At 40.5% G+C, this 25,217-nt stretch overlaps 1 protein-coding gene across 1 annotated transcript in view; it reads right to left on the minus strand.

Moving 5' to 3' along the window:
* Positions 1-25,217, minus strand: part of TRAF6 (TNF receptor associated factor 6) — a 30,733-nt gene that overhangs the window by 5,135 nt on the left and 381 nt on the right. The window contains exons 2-6 of the mRNA XM_063117426.1: positions 11,094-11,426; positions 8,714-8,864; positions 8,151-8,309; positions 5,267-5,338; positions 2,347-2,424 (exon numbers count right to left, since the gene is read on the minus strand). Coding sequence (XP_062973496.1) covers positions 2,347-2,424; positions 5,267-5,338; positions 8,151-8,309; positions 8,714-8,864; positions 11,094-11,398 — 765 coding nt within the window. The 5' untranslated portion in view covers positions 11,399-11,426. The remainder of the gene's footprint in view (positions 1-2,346; positions 2,425-5,266; positions 5,339-8,150; positions 8,310-8,713; positions 8,865-11,093; positions 11,427-25,217) is intronic.

Genomic DNA, 25,217 nt, shown 5'->3' on the forward strand with positions numbered 1-25,217 from the left:
TTGCACTACTGTTTCTTTCCACAACTGCAATGTCAATAGCAGTAAGTGCACCATTCGATCCTTCCCAGGGTGTCAAATGTCAAGAGAGACAGAGGCCGACTTCCCTAAGTTGGCCTAGTGGAAAGAAGCTCCCAGTGGAGTGATCTCATTGCCACACTTTTCAGCTTTCTATGGGGTGCTGGCCAGAGACAGCTCCAGCAGCCCTCAGTAGGGGGTGGCCAACTGTGGACGGACCACTTCAAAGCCCCTGCTTTCCTTTCTCTTAAATAGTACACGGACTGGAAAGCCATTCAAAAAGAGCAGGGGTGGGCAATACTCAGCCTGCCTGTGACTCCCGCCAACCCCAAATCCATGTTTAAAGATATTGGGGAGGGGGAATGGGCATCAATGATGGCTATGGAGCATCCAAAGGGTCAAAATTAGCTTGTAAACAAACTCATTGGCACCACATAGCCACTATAGAAGCCATATTTTATTTAGGTTTTTAGAAGTTTTGGCACCAGGGCAGGGGGAATGGCCCCAATCCCGAAGTTGCCCACCCCTGAAATAGAGGATGACTTCAAATGGAAGATTGTCCTCTGCAAAGTAGGATCTGTGGCCACCCTACTCTCAGTACAGGTCATCGGTGCCTTTTAAAATGTTCCACAGAATGCACAGAATAAAAGTTAAGCTATCAGAATACAACATGTGCTACTTGATTCCAAGTTGAGGGGCTCACGTCTCACTTCACAGCATGACTGTTGCATACAAATGAGAAGAACCCCAAAATTGCAAAACTTAATTTTACCTGTAATTAATTATTACAACAAAAGGTGAACTCAGTACAGAAAAGAAACATATTGATTTATGTGAACTTCAAGTAAAAAACCTAGCTCTGACTGCTAGCAAAGTACACCCCAATAAAATGAAAGCCAATGAACATGCAACCAATGTATACACTGACAATTTGCAGAATTAAGTCATCTAATGACTAAGAAGGAAACAAAATGAGTTACTGAACTGGGTCATCTTTTGGAGTTAAACTGAAATTTATGTTTTCCAGAACCCATAACAAGCTTGGAACATTTTAAAATGATTGAATCTCAGCTGAACGAGCAAAGGTATGAGCATGCCTTTTGCCCACATGTGCTGTCCCTTAAGACAAACTGGGAAATGATTCATTAACTATAGTTTCCCATTTTATTCAAACTGGGACACAATAGGTGGTGCCCAATTTACGCTAGGGCAGGGGTTATCAACTTGTGGCTCTCCAGATGTTTTGGCCTTCAGTTCCCATCACTCCTAGTCAGCATAGCCAATGGGATGATGGGAGGGATAAACAGAGTTGAAGGCCAAAACCTCTGAGGGGCCATGAGTTGCCCAGCCATATGCTAGTGGAAAGTACTTTCACTTGCCCAAGGAGGGGCACCTGATTTTCACTGATCCCCCTCACTTACCACAGCTATCGAAAAAGCGGCATTGGAGGATATTCAAGAAACAGTATGGGATATGGCACAGAGGGCTGCAATAGGTGGCGGGAAGGGGGGAAGTTAGAGAAGGCTGGGTGCTCCTTCTTGTGCAAGCAAAAACACCTTGCATTAGCGCAAAGCTTTGGAACAAGCCAGAATAGTAACCCACACTTACTGTTATCTTGGCCCTGTGGGGAAGAAGAAAGAGCAAGGGGACAGGAGCAGGCAGGAGAAACATCATGGCCTGCTCCTGTTGCACTCTCTCTCTCTCTCCTCCCCCCCCTCCCTCCCTCCTGAACTCCTGTTCCTTGTGTGTCATGTCTTTATTAGACTGTAAGCCTGAGGGCAGGGACTGTCTTTTTTGCTAAGTGTAAGCCGCTCCGAGAGCCTTTTTTGGCTGAGGAGCGGGGTATAAATATGGTAAATAAAATAAATAAATAAATAATAAATAAAAGCTGTTTCATATACTGGCTTTGTTCTGAAACTGTTTCCCAGTTCAAACACAACAGGACACTATGCTTAATAGAAGATTTCATGGCTATCAGTGGATGTATGGCCATGTATTACCCCCGCAGTGTCAAAGGCAATATGCTTCTCATGGCCAGTTTCTGGGGAATACTAGTGGGAGGGTACTGTTGCACTTATGTCCTGATGGTGGATTTTCCACAGGCACCTGGCTGGCCAATATGGGGACATAATGCTGAACTGGATAGGACTTTGGTCTGATCCAGCATGGCTCTTCTTACACGTTCTTACCAATTTTAACCAAATAAAGAGGCATGGGGAGTAAAAACTCGAAGGCTGCAATCCTATACTGACTTTCCTGACAGGACACCCCATTGAAGACACTGGGCCTTACAACTGAGTAGACATGCATGAGAAATATGCTGTCACTTACTTTTTCTGGACATCCAAAAAAACTGTAAGTACATGGTACTGGAGCAGTAGGGCAATCATTATCATAGTGATTAGGCAGCTAAAGGAAGAAAAAAAGATTTCTTAAGCACTGTCTTTTGCAGCTTAGGGGGCAGATAGTAACAGACCTATGAATTAGTAATTGATGTCAGAAGTTTAGGTCACCGATTGCTAATTCTTAGATGTGTATAACTCAAACTACAACAGAAATTACCTTACTATAAATTAGCAGAGTTATTTTGGAATAAAAAGTCTTATGCTGAGAAAGCTATTTGCTCATGTTGCTTTATTTAAGATTTTTATGACACCTTTCAGCTGAAGCTGCCCAGGGAGGTAACAATACAACACAATAGAAAAGACTTAAATGTGAAAATGATGTATCTACTTACATTAGGACAAGGCTCACTGAAATCAATGAGGCCTTATTTCTGAGTTGATAAGATTGTGCTGTAAAAATACTACAATTAACATAAAAAATTAAATTTAAAAACAGCAATATTCTGAGCATAGAAGACTCAGTACAGCTTTAGACAATTTGCTTTGTATAGCTTATTGGCAGCTTCTTCCACAGGACAAATACTACAAGGTTTCTTAATATGGTCTAAAATACAGAACACTGTGTAGTGTTCTATATTTTATTTATTTATTCATAAATTATACCCTGCCCTTCAGTATTTCTACTCCTTTGGGGGCTTACAAATGACAACAAACAATTAAAATAATAAGACCAATGTATCAACATAATTTAAACACATTAAGAGAGTAGAAATAATAAAAGCACCATAGCAGCAGTCCACTAGGTTATACCATATTTAGGTAATAGTTTTTGTCAGCAGGGCTGGCTCTGCCATACCACAGATTGAAGTGACCTGCTTTAGAAAGCACTTTGTGATGGACATAAATGAAGGCAGGATTGGGTGACCAAAGATTCAGCAAGTTTTTTTAAAGGGTTGCCAAAAAAGGCCGAAGGCAAAGGGGTAGAACAAAGGTTAGAATAGGAGAACATATTAGCAACATTAAACGTGAAATCATGAGAGCACCATTAGAACAACATTGGAAAGATATTTATTTATTACATTTATATACCGCCCCATAGCCAAAGTTCTCTGGGCAGTTTACAAAAGTTAAAAACGGTGAACATAAAAAACAAATATACAAACATTTAAAAGCATCAAAACAGCAATATCATTTAAAACAACTATTCTGGGGTCAGTTAAAAAAAAAAACTCAGAATATGTTGTTAACTGCCTAGGAGAAGAGAAAAGTCTTAACCTGGCACCGAAAAGTTAACAATGTTGGCGCCAGGCGAGCCTCGTTGGGGAGATCATTCCATAATTGGGGGGGGGGGGGCACCACTGAAAAGGCCCTCTTATGAGATAAATCTCATAAGATAAGAGACATCTCATTTTGGGCAATAGAAATGGTAAAGAAAAAGAGTGACAGGATTGTTTTAGATAGAGATTCCAGGTGGATTCTGAGGTTGAATGCAGTCACTCCCTTCGGCCTTAATGAGTCTCTTGATCTTGTGGGTACTGCTTTGAAAAAATGCTCTTTCCAATTACTTTCTGTGTGTTCAAATACCCAGCATCTTCTCTTGGAGTTAACAGAGCACAGGAGACTGAGGGGTATGAAATAGAAGAGATACCCTTGCACTTTGTCACATATTGACTTCATATATGTGAAAAGTTTTCAATTGCTTCTATGTCCTGAGCCTCTCATTTTCGATATTTTATTCTTTTGTAATCTTTTATAATTTTGAATGTTTATGTACAGTGGTAGGATTTTGTGACACAATGATGACCATGTGGCTGTATAAATATTATATATATATTCTCTTTTTAGATCAAATAATGAAAGGGTCTGAAACGTGTTGGATTTATTTTATCATAATAAATAAGATCCTTTGTTCTACCCTTTGCCCTTCGCTTTTTTCAGCATTTTTCTTTTTCTTTTTTTAAGTGTTGGCCTGGGGGAAGGAGCATTATGGGCATTATTTGGCCCAGCTTTAGTCAGTAAAATATCCCGGGCCAGAATTGTTAGCCAGATCCCTTAAAGACACAAGAATTGGCAGTAGATGAACTTGGGGCAAGCATTCCAGGGCTGTTTTACTCTGTACAGCACCATGTACATTGATGGTGCTATATAAATAATAATAATAATAAATAATAATAATAATCAAACACTCCCCTTTCTCTGGTTGTCACCTGCCTAATCTCAGGAGGTGGGGCCACTGGAGGACCTCAATGTGATGATGGATTCATGTGGGACCTTCAGGTCCAAAGCTGCATAGAACTATGCAAACACTTACTAAAATGTATTTGATTCCAATTAGAATCTTGATCTAGGATCAGGGCCAACTAAGTTCCTCTGTTAAAAAAATATTTAAATGGCTAGAGCCGCAAGACATACAGACTGGGTTCGCATTACACGCTAACCAACACTCACTGGTTGAGTGTGGGTTGCTGTTGAATTGTGGGTTGTTTGTTGAACTGTGTATTTGCGGGCTGTATGAACCCAGGACGTTTTCCACAGGATGGCTTGTTAACCATGCAGTGTGGCTTGTTAACCACTCTGAACAACCCAACCAAAAACATGGATCCACAAGGTGGTTTTCTTGAGAAAAATAAGCCACACTGCATGGTTAACAAGCCACACTGCAGAAAATGTCCTGGATTCAGACAACACGCTAACCCACAGTTCAGCAAACAACCCACAGTTCAGCAACCCACACTCGACCACTGAGTGTGGGTTAGTGTGTTGTGTGAATAGAGTCCTCACTGCAGCTAATTTCTCATGCACATTCCTACACATACATTGAAAATAATGTAATATATTAGGAAAACTACAGTGTTATCAGACTGGGATATGTGTGGGGAAAGGAGAAACAAGAAAGAATCTCTTACCTGTTCTCTGATTAGTCCTGTATTACAATATTCGCAGCAGACATTTGCTAAAGGACAGATTTCATCATGAACCTTCATTTTAGGGAAAACAAAAAGTAAATGAGAACTAATTTAAGTGAAAGAAGATGGATAGACTATACGTATTATTAGATAAATTGTGATCTACAATGCAGTTCCTCTCTCTCATCCCCTTTTTGCATTAGAAAAAAATTGTACTAGGAATCAAACTACAATTTTGAACCCATTTCACAAAAGTGCACTGAAATACTATTTCATGAAGTGCACATTTTGTTCAGAACAACATAACTTTGTTAAATTTGACTTAATGGTATTAAATCCTTGATTGGTGTTTAGAAGTCTTACATTAAGCTATATTTTCTGAGACATCCAAACCAATTTTCAAACATAACACCACAATGACCCTGTTCAGATGAAACGCTACGTCACGGTGGTTAAGCATTTTGAGCTAAACATTATGGCGTAGTGTGTTGTGTGAACCATGATTTAGCTTGTCGTGTGAACCATTCTTAACCATGGTGGCTACACAATCATGGTTTAAACATGCTCACTAACCATTTCCTGCAAAATCATGGCAGCCTAACCATGGCTTAGCATGTCGTCTGAACAGGCCCAATATAGTTCCAAAATATATTAATTCAAAGATGGCTAAATTATATTCTTGGCCACTAAGCAATGATCCAGAAAGGTCTTGTGATTTAAGCTCTGATCCTCATGATTGCTCAACTCTACAAATAAAAGTGGTGCTTTTGAACAGTAAGGGCGTCATAGTTATAGACCATGTGTACTCAGGTTAAGCAGGGGCAGCGGCAGCGGCGGTTTTACATAGAAAGCCTAAAAGAGAGATAACTTTAAAAGAACAATCCACTACTCTATCTTTAAAAGCACTTCAAAAATATTTTTCTTACAAATGGAACTAAATTGTGACTAAAATTGTCAAATTTGACAGTTAAAATCTTGAGACAAAATGCATGACAAAAATGAAAGCTCACAACGTTAATTGAAATGCCTGAAGTTCAGAAGTGAGCCACAATTTAAGCTAAGAGGGAAAAGAAATATTTGAAAGAAGGTATTGGGAGATATATCATATTCTATACTTTATTTAAAAATGACAAAATAAAAATTTAGGAGATAAATATCTCTATGTATGTAAAAATTCAACTGTTTTGGGGGGATATAAAATCTATTTTTGGGAGGGGGGTCAATTCCTTCTGAATATCGTCCTATAGAATATTGTTCTGCCAATTGTAAATATTATTGCCAATTGTAAATATTAAGACCATCTCTCATCAGAGAAGAAAGCATCTCCCAAATTGAGCAAAAAATTAGCAATGCTTCATTAAGAGGACAAGCACCATGATCTTGACAAGTTTATGAAGAAGAGTTGTATGTTTTAAAAACTGAAAAAATAAAAGAGAAATTAAAAGATAATAGAGCAAATTGGTCTCTTATACTTCAATTATAAAACAATTAATACACAGGAATGAAGCACAGCGGTCACTAATAATCTTTGAAAGAAAAGGTCTCAACTCACAAAACAAACTTAATGGCATAGTGCTTTGCATATATAGCTGACTTATGGTGCATCAAAGTGGAACAACAGAAGGATATTAAATGGTATAGGAAGGGAATACTTGGACTGGGTTCAGACAACACGATAATCAATGGTAGTTTAAATAGTCAATGGTTGGTTATTAAACCCACCATGGGTTCTGGAGGGAATTTTTTAACCAACAATTGGTTATTTGGCCAAAATAACTAACGCGAATAACCAATGCTGTGCAGAGTTATCATGTTGTGTGGAGGGCACCGTTGGCTATTTCCTTGGTCACTGTTGGTTATTTTGTAAGCCACAGAGTTGCAAGGCAAGAGCAGTCGAAGCACTTGTTGACGCTCGAATTCAGCTGGCAGGATAGATTTGCAGTAGCAATGGCTGATGGGATACTAGCGGGAGGACTGAGGAGGGGAGAACAGGGAATGAGTGAGTCAACTCAGTGTGGACTAATAGTCAACTCAATGCTGATCCTAATCCACACCATGGTAAACAACTGTCGAGTTGATTATTATCCCACTGTTGACTATTGTGTTGTCTGAACTCAGCCTGGGGCTCAGATCGCAGAAATTGTTTCTGCTACAATTAGAGAACTCCACTTAAAACTCATACACAGGTGGCATATAGCACTGGTGAAATTAAATCACATCAACAAAGATCACACAGTGTTGGGAGGAAAGGTCAATTTAGAGGCACTTTATTCCACATGTGGTGGATATGCGAAGAACACATGGCATCCTGTTGGACCGTTAATCTGTTTTTGACACACAAACAGATACTGCATAAAGACCTAATTTTGTTGCTATTAGCGGCAGCACAGATGAAAATAGCTCAATATTGCAAAACAAGTTGAGAATATACAATGGTAGATTATTTTCTAAAATCTGAACATTAGCTTTAGCTGAAGAATTAGGAAAGCATAATTAGATCAAACAGAGGAACAATGAAAAAGAACCAGTTCGTGAAAATGTGGCTTCCCTTCATAACGTTTGCTAATACAGGTTCCACTGACCAGCATCCACTAGTTAGTCATATTTCAGGAAGGGAATAATAGCAAGGAAAATTGGATATTGAAACAGAAAAATTACTGGTAGCAACAGAAAATGAAACTTCTTTTACAAGCTTATCTCTCACCCCAAAATCTCCTGAATCTAATAGCATATTTGGGGAACAATGTAAGTCAGACTGCAAGTGCTGTGTACTACTGATGTTTTGGTTATGTTAACAAAAATATGTACTTTAGAACAAAAATGAAATAAAAGCATTTATATATATATATATATATATATATATATATATATATATTAAAAATACCTCTTTTTCCTCGTAAGTCATATCATTACCACAGTTTGGACAAAATATTTGTCGCCGAGGACACTGTAGCTTCATGTGTTCTTGTAGTTGATTCTTCTGGAAAATGTCTTGGCATTGGGGACATTTTTCTGAAGCAAAGCCGCAATGTAACTGATGGTCCTGTAGAGGAGCAGCAACAGAAAAGGCATCTGCTTATTTCATATTAAGAGAAACAGACTTTAGACTTAAAATTCAATGAACAGGCTTAGCTGCTGCAGTGCAAGCAGAGGCTTGTGCAATTGCTACAGCACGTCCTATGCAATATGAAAAGGGGCGGAGCCTTCACAATCCCTCAAACCCTCTTTGCTGCTTTATTCTGATGTTGCTATAGATTTGACCCAATCCCACATGGGGCCCGATGCAATTATTATGACTAGCATGCCAAAATAGGGAGTAGGTATAAGGTGTCTCCTTAGGCTATTTCTAAAAAGCTTGCACAGGGTCTTATGCTTTGCTGACACAGCCCAGAAGAGCATAGAATTGGCTTGTGACTCTGAAGAAAAAAAAATCCTTAATGCGCCCACCTCTAAATGCCTTAGTTCCATCTTCTGATTACAGCCCTTGTTCGGACATTTCACCATCAGCGAGAGGATTTCCCTTTTTGCAAAGTTGTCAGGAAAGAGTTGATGTTCTAGTAAAATTTCATTGTCTACTGGACATTTATGTCCAGCATCTCTGTCGAAAAGAAGAAACGTGAATATCTTTTAACATCAATTCTACCTGCAGTTATCGTATTCTTCATCTTTAGTAAGATGCTTTATGCATAGGAAGAAACCTGCCTTGGATCCAAAAGATGTCTTGTATGATCAGGAAGGCATTGCTGCTCATGCAGGGCAGCCCCCCAAATGCCCCAGGTCCTGCTGCAATGCCCCATGTCCATCCCACACTATTCCAGAGAGCTCCAGGAGTGGCGTTTGGGTGGGTGTGTCATTGAGCCATTGCACAAGTGCAGTTCTGCTCACATTCTCTGGGTGTGACCCACTGAGTGCATCTCTAGCTGAGATAGTATGGCTCAACATGACATTTGCAGGTCAGACCACATATACTAAACATGGTACCATTCACAAGCCTGGCAGAAAAACCTCAAACAGATTTTTTCTTCTAACAGCTGATAGAAGAAAAAATCTCTCTGAGGTTTTTCTGCGGGGCTTTAAGCATTCAAGTGGATATATAAAGAATGAAGTTTTGAACCTCTGCCTTTTTGGCCACGGCATTATCCCTATGGTTGGTGGTGAGTAAAAAATTCTGAAGAAGCAAACAGCGAAAACAGGATTAATTCACAACGGTAGCCTGTAAAAGCCTATTGAAAGAAGTTTATGCCAATTTAAAAAATACTGTTGAGATTTGTGTTTACATCTTGTGATTTTGTGTTTCTACAACTGTATATCATTCTAATGTGTACTATGACCGTTTATGGTTGTTTATTATGTTATATAAACTTTTGTTTGATATAAGTGTTCACCTCCTTTTTTAGTAATTAGTATATTGTATATTACTATAGTAGTTGTGTGCTTTTGGCACTCGTTGGTTGCTATCTTTAAAAAAAACCTATGCTGGCTGGTCGGCCAATTTTTAAGTCTTTAAAAGCAAATCTGCACAATGTTGGCCCTGAGGCTTAGTCTACTAAATTTACAGATACATTTGGGTAAGATGAAATATTGGACTGTTTTTCAGTTGAAGGGGAAAAAGGAAGCTTACACTCAAGATTCAATCAGTCAACATCTGTCTACAGCATTACCTGTTTTGAACCTCAAGAGGAACTTGTTAAAATAGCTTTATATATTTTTTAATGGAATAGAGACTATGACTCAGGAGCCTACTACTTAAGCGGAAAAATAAAATAGTTAAAAACAAAATCAGTTCACACAAAATCTGTTACGAATATCCGGTTTGTAATGCAGCTGAAGTAGCTGTTGGACCACAGTTCCATAAAAGCAACCTAACTCCCAGCAGCAAAATGCAGACTTAAATTACATTTGTTGGTACATGAAAATGTTCAAGTTTCAGCTTAAATAAACAGAGATTGGTGCTGATCTCTTATGATTGGTTGACTATAAATATTGATTGTAGTGGCTATGATAACAAGGTTTTCAAAGCAGACTACTTGAAGCTCTCTTGCAAGATTTATAGTTGATACCTTTAGCTCTGTTTACAAAGAAATTTCAGTTTTAATTTTTAGAAGTTTACAAAGGAAATCTTTGGCAGAGCCATCAGTGAAAGATACATTGGGCCAATTCATATAACATGACAGCGCACTGTTGATTATTTAACCAACTGTGAGGGTGAAGCATGTGCAGCTACCATTTTATATATCCAACTTCCGCTTGGTAGTTGTGTCATATGAACTTGGCTAGTGTGAGTTATGTGAGGGCTAAAAAACCCTTGCATAACCCATGATCTGTTTTAGGGTTATATGAAGGTTGTTTAACTCTCACATAGCCCATGCTTGCTGGGTTTGCATGACACGACAACCCCCAAATGGAGGTTGGATATGCAAAGTGGTGACTGCAGTTCCCATGACTTATCATGGATTAAATAACTCAGAATGAGTTGTACCGTGCAAACCATGTCATTATCTTATTGCCACTTGAGCAACTTGATCAATCCACAGACCTTACACTACATAGGAATTTCTGTGTGAAATCCTAAGCTTATTGGGAGTTTCCTCCTTGTTAAAACTGCTGTGCTCGAAGTGGTATTCGTGGTATGCATAGAACTGATCAACTTATAGCTTAAAGATAGGTTACAAACTCAGTTACTTTGCTCAGTGGTAGCAAGTACACATAACCATCAAGCCAGCATCTCAGAAACCTTCCCATTACAATAGTCAGCACCATAATTTATCCTTAGTTGCAGTTAAGGATCTCAGGTACTTGATAAATGTTCTGCCAAACCGTTCTTTACCTTATGGATTTGACAATGCAAGCTTTGCAGAAACGGTGTCCACATGGTGTTTGCACTGCTTCCCGGAGAGCCATTAAACAGATCGGGCATTCATATTTACTTTCCAGTGGTGGGTCAAATTCCACATCATAGCCCTGGGTTTCCTCCATGAAAGAGTTTGAAAGTGTTCCACCGGTGCCATTGCTGACAGTAGCATTGATGCTCTCCTCTTTGGCTCCAGCGCTGCAAGCACTGGCCATGGCTGCACAGCAGCCAGTCTCCTGATTGCTGTTTTCAAAGCTGGTGTGACTATGTAGTAGACTCATAGTAATTTGTAGCGTGCCAGAGGGCAACCTGAGGGGGAGAGAGAGAGAAATTAAGTCCAAGGGCTACATTTGCAGCATCATACTTTATCATTATGGTGATACAGCTATGCGTATGTTGAGGGCAAAACTTAACACAAGTCCAAGACCTGGTGGAAAGTATTTCCCTCCCATTGGCTTCAACAGGGGAGAATTTGTTTTAAAAAGATAAGTCTTTCCCACATCGATAACCATCTCACTCATGTTGGCACATCAGAGCATAGAATCTGGTGTAACACAGTACACCAATGCCAGTGTATAAATCCCACAGAGGGAGATTGAACTCGGATGAGGCATGGGGTTCTCTCTTATTGTCAAGCACACTCATTGCTCCTGATGGGAAAACTTTGCGCAGAAAGGACCATTTGCTGTGCAAAACAGCCTGTTTCTCCATCCTATTCCTTTTGTGAAAATGAAATCAAATATTACGTTTTTAAAGAATATATAGAAAAAAATCAACTCAAAGATGCAAACAGCTGTCTTTAATTGCCAGAGGAATTGTGCACAGACATCACTGTACACAGGTTAGAACATACTTGTTCATAAACCATACTCTACAGGGACACAAAGGAGCCACTGCGTTAGGAAAGAAAGCAGTAAGGTTTGTTTCCGAGGTGTATTTGGACAGATACAGCCCACAAATGTAAAAAGTTGCTTGATAAAAGTTTAAGTGAACAGCATTTTGAAATACATTTTGCTTGAAAGGCACAATATTATTCCTGAGTAGTCCCTCAATATCGCTACTTTACTTTTTGCCACAACTGATATTTACGGTGACAGAATTTCTCCCTAGCACAGACTTCTAATTATTTGATAAGAACTTTGGCTGCCTATCAGTGAATAAGTAAAACCACCTTATAATATTTTGATGCTGAGCTGCAACTGTGTTATCAGACACTGCAATATGGCTAACAGTTATTAGCAATAAGGATTACAGTCAATGTATAAAACCAGTCTCAAAAGTAAGAGAAGACAGGACAGACAAGATAGATCCCTCCTGCCCCATCACCAGGCCCATCACCAGGCCACAGACTAGCTAGAAAAATCATTATCAGCCAGAGGAAGCAGCTTAGCCAGTTTCTTTCTGACTGGAATACTACTAGTAGTACAATCCATTTTTTAAAAGGTCCAAGGGCTACATTTAAATAAACTGATTTGACTGGATTCAGAGGACTCTCCTGACTACACTAAAAATGTAAAGAGAAAAGGATTAATGAATATTTAAGAAAGTGTGAACATTATAGACAATAAGCTATGTTTAAATCCTTTCTTTTACAACACTGCATAAATCAAGATTGCCATTTTTATCTTCAACTGTATTGAAGTTGCTTGTGGTCCCCCCACAGAAGAATTTTACAGATGGCATACAACTAGATGTGAAGGCCTCCAGGGATCATCATGACCTTTCCTTAGGGTAATCTATCAAGGAACCCATTGGCAGCAAGGGGCAGGGAGGAAGCCAGTGCTGAGCAGGGCCGGAGTCAAAGGCGGGCAGAGCCACTGCCCTTCTCTCTCTCTCTCCCTCCCTCCCCTCCCCCATTGAGCAGATCAGTCTTGCCAGAGGTATGAACTGATAACTTGCACAAGGATTTTAAAATAATGGCAATTGTACTGTTATGCTAGTAACTTTCTCTGGTTTTGTATTTTAAATTGTACATCTGGTATTTATTGTTCATCATTTTACTGGTTTTATGTGATAAGGTGAACCACTTCAGGTTTCTTTGGAAGCAGGATATAAATTAGTAAAATAAACAATAAAAATAACAGATTTGGTTTATGAAGAACATCTAAGTTCTTTATCAAGGGTCCACACTCTACTTCTATCTCAGAAATCCCCCAACATCCCAAATATTTCGGAGCATAAAATACATCTTTGTATGCAAGTGTGGGAAGGGGAACAGCAAGCTTCTCTAGGATATTCGTCCTATTCTGATATGGTGTGTGTGTGTGTGTGTGTGTGTGTGTGTGTATGTGATGAAAAGGCTAGAAGGTATATTCTTGCCTTCCTTGTAATCCAACTGGACAACAGTGTCTCCTTCAGAAAAGTTGAGAGAGTGCAAACAACAAATCCATGGTTCTGTATGTTTGTTTGGTTTAGTGTTGTTTTTGGGGTGTGTGTGTGTTTTTTTTAAAGGAGTCTTTACTGGTCATGCATGACTTTTGCGTTCCTTTACTTTAAAAAACCACACACAACGTAAGAGCCATGCTGGATCGGACCAAGGGTCCATCTAGTCGAGTGGCCTACCAGCTATCGGCCAGGGACCCGTAAGCAGGACACAGTGCAACAGCACCCTCCTGCCATGTTCCTCAGCAAGTGGTGTACATAGCCTTACTGCCTCTGATACTGAAGGTAGCACATAGCCATCAGGACTACTAGCCATTGATATCCTTCTCCTCCAGGAATTTATCCAGACCGCTTTTAAAGCCATCCAAACTAGTGACCATCATTTTAGTTCCCCTTTTCTGCACTTTTCCCAGCTCTACAAATACATATACAACTTGCCACAAGAGCCTGAAAGGGCTGCTTGATGGGAATAAAGATCTGAATTAAAAGACTGTCTACACCAACTAGCTTGGCCACCAAAGCCTGGACCTATTACATCTAGTTCTCCTGAACTACTTTTTCCAGATTAAGCCAATATTTATATTAGTTCAAATCTCTCTTTAGAAGCCAGCAATACAACTATTTTGGATACTGTGAGATGATTTGCCCTATTCAGCTATAAGGCAGTGAGGCTATTCTGGAGGAGTATCCAGACCAGAAGAATAGCATATCTCACAATTTATCAACACTGCTTTAAAAACAAAGTCTGATTTCAAACAGATTAACTTATGTTACTGTAAACCATCCTTGGAAACTACTACAATTGCTTTGCATACATGTACTGATTACCAAACCAATGTGTTTTACCTCTTGCCTACAGCAGTTACACTAACTTTCCTCCCCCACCATAAGAACACAGATTGTTTGCAATAATACTTGTGAGATATCTTGAACTTCTTGACAGAAGTTCAAGATATCTTATCAACAATAAAACAGGAGTCAACTGAAGAATATAAACTACAAAAAACAAGTTTTTTAACAAACCCCCAAAATTGTCTCTTGTAATAAATATTGTTTCCAATAACCTCCTTGACACAAAGTATTCCTAGTTCTGAGCAAGCATCCTCACTTAAGAACAGCAATTACTTGCTAACTTGAGATTCTGAAGGGGGAAGAGAATGTTCACATTCAAGTAGAAAAATCAAACAGTAATAATCAATTTGTTAAAGGTTTTAGTTTAGTAACTGGTGCTGCATACAACTGCTTTTCTTTGTGGGAGTTTCCTGAACAAGGAGATCTAGTTTTACTTTCAATGGAGGGGATTTTGTATTCATGATTAATTCTATTCAGACTCCTATTGCCATGCACACATTATGTTCCCTTTAGGAATGGCCTCATTACCTCATAATGGCATCTCTCATTTTATTAGATACATTAAATGCTGTGTGCTCAATCAAGCCCAAATGCTACAAGCACCTTCTACTGCCTTTAAAGCAGTGGTCCCTCACCTTTTTGGCACCAGGGACTGGTTTCGTGGAAAACAATTTTTCCACAGACCAGGGTGGTGGTGGTTTGAGGGGATGGTTTTGGTTTTGGGATGATTCAAGCACATTACATTTATTGTGCACTTTATTTCTATTATTATTACCTTTGAGAAGGGAAGCTGGCCTCCCCTCTCGCCTTCGTTCCCTTTCCCCTCACCCCCGCCCCGCTGCTTCCCAGGAGGTGTGGAAGAATAGAGAGCCAGAGCATCCACACAAAAACAACAACAGCCCACCACAACCCATGGAGGCTGGTGGCTCCAATCCAGCATCCAGAACGCTGAAGGCATTATTACTGTATTTATATTCCACCATTTTCCCTGCAAGTAACCCAAGGTGGCATACATAATCCTCCTCCTCTCCACTTTATCCTCACAATAACAACCCTGAGAGGTGGGTTAGGCTGAGAGTCTGTGACTGGCCCAAAGTCACCCAGTGGGTTTCAATGGCCAAGTAGGGACTAGAACCTGGATCTCCCAATTTCAGCGCCTTGGAGGATGGCTCCTAGAGTGCTGACTGAAACCCAGGGTGGGTTCACAGCCCCACCGAAATTGGAGTCACCAACCTCCAATGGCTTGCTTCTGAGTCGAACGTGCAGCACAGGATGGCCATAGGTGGGCTCCCGAGGGCTTCACCGGGGGCACCGGGGCTGCCCAATTCCCCCAGGAGCGACCTAACCCCTTCGCCCCCTGTTTGATCCAACAGAAAGCCTTAAACCAGATCATCCCCCACCCACCCCCGCGTCCCTGTAGGCTGGGCAGGCGCCATCTCGCCCGCCCAGCTGAATCCTAGAGCCAGCTGGTTCAGCCCCATGCTGCCTGCCGGCTGCTGCCTACCAGCGTAGCGCCCCTCTTACGTTGGCACTATAGTGCTGGGCCTGCTGGTGAGAACGTGGCCCAGTTCCTAACAGGCCACGGATCGGTATCGGTCCGTGGCCCGGGAGTTGGGGACCCCTTTAGGGTATTGCTGTCAGAAAAAGCATGATAAACATATTCAGGCTCCAAGGTACAATATTAGGAAAATACTTCCTTCAGAAAATGTTCTTTAAGTGGGCTAGTTTCTGCTATTAAGTGCTAAATGATAAAATCAACAATTAAAATATCACTAGAGCTTCAATTCTAGCCACATTTACTTGACCGCTGAATGTACTTTCATTTTTTTTAAAAAAATATTATTATTAGTAGTATTTTTTACACTTTATTTCAAAATAAGATAAAGTTACATTAACAACATTACAAGTGTGATGGTTGTTTCTTCATGAAGAAAATAAATACTTACAAGAATATTTTGGGTTGAGCGATTACATTGTCTGTATTGTATGAATATATAACCAATTCCAATTTCAATCAAGATTCAATAGTTAGGGTGGCCTGGAGTGGAGTTAACAGGGGGCTGGATCTACCAGCAGTTCTATTAACATAACTGACAAACAGGGACCATATTGTATCAAAAGGATCATGTCTCCCAATACTACTACTACTACTACTAATTTAGTTAGTGCTAAGAGGCTTTCTTCCACACTCAATCTGGGAACTAAGGGGAAGTCCCTCTTCTTGGTGTCATTCTTGCCCAAGGCCCTGTCTGTCAATGAAAAGGAGGTACTTCCTAGAAGTAAACACTGCTGCAACCTGTAACCCGAGAACAAAAAAATATGGCTAGTTCAATTCTTCCCCCTTTTCTAAAGCTTCTCTGTCTTTCCCCCTGTAACAGAAGAGTGAGTGGAGGAATGATTGACAGTCATGGCCAGAATGGAGTGGTGGAGTTAGTGTCAGCTGGGGAATATCCGCTAGAAGAACAGGAACAGTTAGGCAGAGATCAGGGAAAGACTGAATTGAATTAAGACGAAGAGAGATAGTGAAAGGAATTAGGGGCAATAGTTAATTACTTAATTTAGTTAGTGACTAGAATCAAAGACAGCATGTGAATGAGAAAGTAGGGAGAGAAGTTACTGAAAGCAAAGATAGATTGTTAGTTTTTTAGAACCACTATTATTACTATTTATCAGTTATTGTTTGTTGTGGAAGCTTATTTGTTGGATTTGTACTCCACCTTCCGACCAAGAAAAAATGGCATTCAAGGCACCTTGCTAAATAAATAAATAAATAAATAAATAAATGTTTATTCTTTAAAATACCTAAGCTCTGATCTGGGTGGATTTGAAAGTTGGCATATTTTACCCCAACCGCTAAGGATATAAAGAGTAAACTCCTATTGCTCTCTGTAAATCAGTAGATGGTGGTAGATGGTGCTTTGGGAGCCCTTGGAAAAGTCTGGACCAGCGACCTCTAAGAGCCATAGTCTTTATAGGAGACCCTTAGATACATCACATAACCCTTTCCTCTTCTCTCTTTTAAAGTTTTATTTTGCACTATGCATTCTGATGGCAGATGAAGCCCCAGACAAGCATAAGGTGAACTGCCTAGCAAATTACAGTATATATTACTGTAACTTCAATAACCTAAAGATTATGGTCATAACAAAATCATAATTGTTGATCACATTTTGTTGATTGCTATAAGTTATGTGGTCAGAAGCAAGCAAAGAAACAAACATGGTGGCTTAAATGCAATGTTGTACAAGCAGAAATTTGCTCATACAATGGGAATTTCCCTTGATCTCTTCACCCACCCTCAGAGGGTGTCCTTACTATCCAGAGGGTCCTCTTACCATCCAGAGCAGATTAAGGAGGAACACAGGCAAAGGGGAATCTGACACATTAGCAGATGCTGTTCTGTTGGCAGGAGACACCTATTAGATATGCAATGAGTATTTAAATACATTCATTGTTCTTCCCTTAAAGTTCTTCCCCTAAAGTCTTTAGTATTAATGAATTTTTTATTCTTTCCCTATTAGCTCACTGAACTCTCTCTCCATCTCCAGAGCTGGAAGGAGAGGTGAACACAAAGGGAAGGCATTTTGACAAGAGAAATGCTTTGTGGTGTAGTGGCTAAGGTGTTGGACTAGAAGTCGGGAGATCCGGGTTCTAGTCCCCACTCAGCCATGGAAACCCATTGGGTGACTTTGGGCCAGTCACAGACTCTCAGCTCACCCTACCTCACAGGGTTGTTGTTGTGAGGATAAAATGGAGAGAAGGAGGATTATGTACGCTGCCTTGGGTTCCTTGGAGGAAAAATGGTGGGATATAAATGTAATAAATAAATAAATTACAACATCTCCCATAATGTATTGACAATGCTTCGAGAAAGCTTTAGAAAAATGAGAAGTGTCTTCTTTAACTGAAAAAAGGAAACGAGAAGGGTATTTTGTGGTTTTAAAGGAAGGGGAATGTGTATGACAGTAAATGGTTGTGTTCCCAGTCATTGTACTTAAAATCCTGACGAAGCACATGCTTAGAGGAATCTGCCTCCTCTAGGTTCGGAAGTACTTTTCATATTCCTAGATCCAGCCTTTAATAGAAATAAGGCTCCTGGACTGCCCTAGCAGAAATTGAGTCAGGGAATGGGACAGGAGTAGGGAAACTAGGCAAGGCTATAAGATGACAGTGAGGGCAGGGAGGTGAGTTGTTGGCAGAAATAACTTATTTTTATTAAGAATTACTAAATAAGGGAAGGAAAAATGAGAAGTGGATTATTGTGTGAAAGGGAATAGGATTATATCTTTAGTTGTTGTTTCCTGGCAATCTTGGTGGAATTAGTACTTAACTATTAAAGGGAGAATGTTGGGGCTTTAACCTGTATAGAAGATGTGCCATCAGTCTGCAACCTACTCTTTTTAATTCTAAGGGTGTGTTGAAAGGGGATGCTGCAATTGTTCAGCATATTCTGCAAATGCTCAGAGGCATTCTATTCTTACTTGTTTCTTCTCAAGAATTTCAGCCATGAATTCACTGATTGACCTTTGGCTAGTCATTTATTACTGAGCCTCAGTGTTTCCCAGCTGTGAAAAGGGACCAGTGTTCTCCGAATGGTATATATTGTATTTCTTTCTTTCATCATACTTCACTACTTGTGCCATCTGGAGCCATCTGTGTCCATATACATTTAGTTCCCACTTGGTACTTGTGGCACATTTAAGACTAGATTCTGTGCAGACCATGCTACTGGACTGCCAAACTGCTCACCCAGCCACACAAATTGAAGCATGGGAGCATCCCTATTTTCCACTGTGAAACATTGAAAGGTATAACCTTTTAATACGACATTTGAAGCAGCCCTCAGGATATGGAACTAAACCACAGCATTCTTTACGTACACAGTACTGGAACGTCATTTTGACATTAGGGAAATCCCCATCTTTGTTTAAGAAACATCAGAAAGGGTTAGATTAGTTTCAATTTCTGTTTCAGATAAACAAAGGAGTAGAATACTATTAAGCAGATATTGTATCTATTGTCTTTAAGAGATTTCTGTGATTATGATCTGTTTAAATTTTCATTTTCTTTTCACCATTCAAATACCAATTTAAGCTAGAATTAAACAAACAACTTCTGTTATCAAACTGATTCAAGAAAATAGTGTGTATAACAAGGCGATTAAGGGAGTTTGAGTGGAGGAAATAGGAACCAAGAACAGGAAATTATTTCCCAGCTGTATGCAAGTATTACCTATGTTATACTAATTTAAAAATGAAGAATGGATGGAACACCTCATATCTGTCAGTTACCTGATACCGTGCGTTCCAAAAAGTTGTTAATTTTGACTGCATAAATAATCACTTTAAAGCAACATTATACATCTCTTCCTAGAAAGAGCAGGCGTGAAATCCTTTACGGATCATTAAGAATCCAACCATTATAACAAACTTAACCAACCCTTCCTCGTTAAAAGAAGAGATTGTACTATGTTCACTATTTGATAAAATGGTATTTGGATGATCAAATCCTGCTTTAATAATCCAGCATATGCATGTTATGCTTCTGCACACAACCCCTTTGCTGCCATTTCACTCCTCCCTTTGTGTGAGCATGTCAGCAAAGCCAGGAAGCCACAGTTAAGCATATCTTCCATTATGAGCAGACTATGGATAATGGCTCCCAAACAAGCCAAGAATAAGAAGCCTGCTTTCAAGCATGGGTTCATATTTTGGTTTGCTTGGAAGCCATTAAGCATAGCTTCTCATTTTTGACACAACAGATAGCTATGGCTAACTGCAGCTTCCTGGTTTGTCTCCCTGCTCTCACCAAGGAGGGAGTGAAGAAGACATAACAGGGCTGCGTGAAGATAAATGAAGCTTGTGCATATGATGATTTGGATGAAGCCAACCATTAGCAGTTTCAAATGTATCCCATAACTGCTTTTTAGGAGGCAACCAATTAAACAACTGCTTTATATATCACTCCTCTTCTATTACACGGAGGCCCTGGTTCGCACATAACACTAATCCACCCTGGCGAGCTTGTTCCCTTGCCAACCCACCTTACTCCTGACAGACAATCAGGTGAGTGTAAAAGAGGATCCCCCTCCGTCCTCCAGCCCACTCCTTGCATGTATCCCAGTGTTCTTTGTAGCACAGCCCATCTTGTCTCCTCATCCCAGCTCCCTCCCCTCTTGACTAGTAGCCCTTTTTTGGAGCACTTCATTCGCCTTGTCAGTTTCCTTGTATGTTACCTACTCAGCTCCATTGCTCCCTTTGATAGCTGAAACATACAAGGGAATTGACTTGACTATACACAGCAGACAACCAAATCAGCGCTCTTGCGAAAGACTGACAACAATAATAAAAAATACAACCCCATTTGCACAATCCTGAGGCACTGAAGGAAAAAAAGGGTGGGCACTGGAGGAGGGGCAATCATTGGCAAGGGAGGCTGGAAGCGGCACTGGCAAGACTGCAATAAGTAACATGGGCTTTTTTGCAACTTTCCCCAAACAGCTCTGTAGCTACTTGGCACAAGCTACAGTACCGGGTTCAGACTTTACAAACCACCCTGAGAACAAGCTATCATCATCAACCCTATTTCAAGCCATGGGTTCCAAGAGTGGTTTGCTGGTGAAAGAAACCCCATATTGAATTGCTGTCACCAGGGTTGGCTGTCACGGTAAGCCACGCTGACACTGAGATGGGTCATAAGCCACAGTGGTTTATCATGATGCAAACCCAGTCAGTGTTTTCCTCATTGTTAGAACCTCCTATAGTATAGGAAATACATGCATATAAATAAATAAAACACTACAAAGTTCTAACATATTAGACTCAACCGAAATTCTCAAAGTAGCTTACAATAAATCATATAAAACAAAACAAAAACATATAAATTTCAGCAAATTTAAAAAGCCATTGCTGCCTCTTAAAAATTTAATAAACATTTGCCATCAACATTTCTCTTACCTATGACTCATACTTCACTACACAAAACTGTTTTGTGAACTGTCGCCAGGTGAAGGTTATGGAAGATATCAGATAATCTGATAAAATATACGCTGTAAGATTTAAGATTATAGGTAAAGATGTTCAGGAGACCTACAACTGCCCAGCTCATAACACATTTATCTCTACATAGTCTAACTCAGTCCCAGAAACATGAATTGTATCAGTGGATAAAGAGATGCATTAATTTTTGTGAACCGCCCAGAGAGCTCCGGCTATTGGGTGGTATAGAAATGTAATAAATAAATAAATAAATAAATAAACAGCATCTTTGTATACTCAGTTTATTTTTACATTTTGCTCTATAGAATGATGCAGATGGATTTGTAAGGATATTGTGTGTATCTAATAGTAATACATTATTAAATACACATCTCAACCGGTGATTGGGGTTTTTCTTTAGTCATACATCAACTAGCCAAGCACTTACTATAAAGAAAATTAAATGTACAAGATACAAGTGTATCCTGTTCAACAGAAACCTGTTGTAGATTATGCCGCACATCAAGGTGACAGACTCAGCATGTGGATCAAAGAGGAATAGGTTTATACAAGTTCCATGAACAACCTTAAGGTAAAATTATGTATTGCTTTAAAGTGCTTCCTGAGTGATGGCTTGTCTGTAAAATGGTACAATAAATTCAGCATTTATTGATATCTTCACATTTCAACTTACTTAGAGGTAAGCTGCATTGACTTAAATGGGGCTTACTCCTAAGTAAATGAGCATAGGATTGTCACCTAAACCTTACTTTTAAGTTTACTTCTGAGTAAACAGACATAGGATTGCACCATGCTTTACATTCATTTGTTCTATAATCTTCACAACTATCTTGTATGGTAGGCCAATGTTATCCACAAATTGCAGACAGGGCTAAAAGGCAGTGGCCCTATTCGGACGATCACGATGGGTAGGTAGGGGAACTACAGAAGGGGGACAGGTAGGAAAACCATGACGCATGTGCCTCTGACATACTGATTGCCATGGATTACTTACCCATCCCTGCTCTGAAGTTCACGCATTGTCCTCGTGCTGCTACCGCTGCTGTCTCAGCAGTTGCCACAGTGGGAAAAGGCATGCACCGGCTGCTCCAGCTTTGTAATGCGACAGCGACCATAGAATCTGACTCTGCTGCCTAGAGCATAGCCATAAGTCGCAGACACTCTAGGTTGTTGTCTCTGTGGAAGCTGGGATTTTTGCATGGAGTGGCCAGCTTTATCAACGGACCCGGTAAGCCACCCCTGGGGCCCTTAGCCCCACTGCAGAGGGAGGGTACCTGAGGTGGGCCCTTCAGTGATCATGGACAGGGATTTTACCTCTCCCACCTACAACATGCTAGCTCTGAAACACAACCCACAGTGGCTTAGCGTTATGTCTGAATCCAGCCAGTGATTTTCCTTAGAGTGAACTGCCACCTAGTTGAGGTAAGATTTGAACCAAGGGACTACCCATCTACTGAGAATAGAACAGAAAAATGCTGTGAAATGATAATTAACTTGCATTGCTTAACATAGCCAAACTATTCCATCTAGCTTCTGGAATTTCTTTAGCACTGAGCATGCACACAACTAATAATTTTTCTCATATACTACTGCACGAGTCTGTAAGCACATGTATACTTCATGCCACTTTACGCACAAAGGACACTTGGATTCTTTCTTAAATGATACAAGAGCTAGGCTTCTCAACTCTTATTTTCAAAATGCCCACCAACTTAAAGTTAAAAGGTTAATTGCTTGCCATTTCATTACAGCAACTAAAATAATGGCAATCATGCATTAATAAGTTAGGCTGCCCAGGCTTTTACTCAATGCTTGTATCCCCCATTCCATCTCCCTATCTACAAAAGCAGAGGGGAGTAGCAGTTTATAGCTCCTTATTTAAAAGATCAGGGCTTTGAAGGGATCAGAGTGAAGAACAGTTGAAAGAGCTGGGTTATGTTCAGCCTGGGAAACAGAAGACTAAGGTGAGACATGATAGCAGTCTTCAAATATCTGAAGGCTGTCAAGCAAATGATGAAGCAGACTTTCTCTCTGTTGCTTTTGAGGGCAGGACTAGAACCAATGGTTGGAAGTTGCAGGGAAGCAGAATTTAGCTCATCATTAGGACAAACTTGCTAAGAGAGAGGGTTGCTTGGCAGTGGAAAGGAGTGCCTGGGAGGTGGTGGGTTCTTCTTCACTGGAGGTATTTAAGCAGAGGCTGGACAGCCATCTGTCAGGGATACTGTAGCTGCATCCTGCATTGAGATGTGGCTTGGAGTAGAACAGGGATGAGCAACCTTTTTGCCCTCAAGGCCTGTATGTGGTGTTGGGCTGCTGGTCAAGGGCTACATGCCAGCAGTAGGCGTGCCCAAACCCATCAGTGGGTGGGGATACAAGTCCCTCCTTCCTCCACCCCCCCGCCCGCCAAATATACACAAACACACACATAGCTTTCCCCCACCATTCAGTTTCTCTCCCTCAAAGACACACCTACACACTGTCCCTCTCCCTCAGAGCCACACCTACACACAAATAAATGTCACCGTCTAGATACCCCCCACCCTCCCCCATACTCCAGGGGATCTTCATCAGGATCCTGGAGGAGAAGACTATCAATGGCTACTAGTCCTGATGGCTCTGTGCTACTTCCAGTATCAGAGGCAGTAAGTCTATAAACACCAGTTGCTGGGGACCCATGATTAGAAACAGAATCAGTAGAATTTCTGTCAGCAATATATTTACAGCAATTCCTCAGCTGGTGATACCATTCTCTGGGTTACATATAAGTAAGATCCACCCACCAAATGCATCAGACTAGAGGGAAAGCAAAGTTGAAAAGGTGGGTTTCCTGAAGCAGTGAAGAGATAAATCTGCTACTTAGGAAGAAATTCCAGCAAGAGCTTTAAAACAAAAGAGGAGCACAATTTTGGGAAGTAGAAATACCCAAACAAACCTGGGGAACTGTTTTAAAGTGCCAGGGCTAAATCCTGTAACACATGAAGTCCTAGTCCTAATAGTTTCGTAAATTATTAAGTAACCACAACCAACTTCTGCCCCATATTATCTAGGATTTAAGGGTATGGCCTTCCTGAGTCGGTGGCAAAACTTCTTTTCAGGCTTGCACCACAGTTTCTTTCATTTTAATCCCATTAGACACGATTTCCGCTTTGGTAGGTAGCAGTATAGATCACCCCAGTGGGGAAGTTAGGGAATCCACAGCTGAGAGACTCCCATAGAAGAGAAGCTCAGGAACATCAGGCAGGCTTGCAAGGCTTCCCTTTTTTGCTTTGTTGGAAGAAAGAAACTTCCAGCTCAAGAAATTAATGTATGTGTATGTGTGTGTGTGTGTGTGAGAGAGAGAGAGAGAGAAACACAGACAGAGCAAGAACAGTGGAGGGTGGGAAAGGGAAAATCTGAGAAATATCAAACTTGGGCATGTGATCCTAAGGAAAAAGATGAGGGGCAGAAAAAAGGTCAGTTCACCCCATTACTTTATTTGAGAAGTTTCCACTGGTCACTATGAAAGAAAAGCCTCCACCACTTCTTCCAAATATCAAAGAAACTAGCGGGGAGACCATTACAACGCCTTCAACAGCTGGTTTACTACATAAGACCATCTACGGATACCTCTCTCAGCAGAGAATCCAGATTTCCCACCCACACAAAAAGAAGATACGGCCTTCCATAGGGGCTCTTTTTACATAATTCTGCGGCCGGAGGAGACCAAAATGCCCGGGACATACACGATGTGCTGAAAAAGGGTGAAAGCAGGCGCGGCTTCCCAAACTTTAGGGGGTGGAAGGGCTTTGAGCGCGCATCCGCTGCCCTGACCTGAACGTCGGGAGGCAGCGGAACGGTTGTCCCGAGAATTCCGAGCAGGCGTGGAAAG

Source organism: Elgaria multicarinata, chromosome 2, assembly GCF_023053635.1.
Source record: "Elgaria multicarinata webbii isolate HBS135686 ecotype San Diego chromosome 2, rElgMul1.1.pri, whole genome shotgun sequence".
Classification (NCBI taxonomy): Eukaryota; Metazoa; Chordata; class Lepidosauria; order Squamata; family Anguidae; genus Elgaria; species Elgaria multicarinata.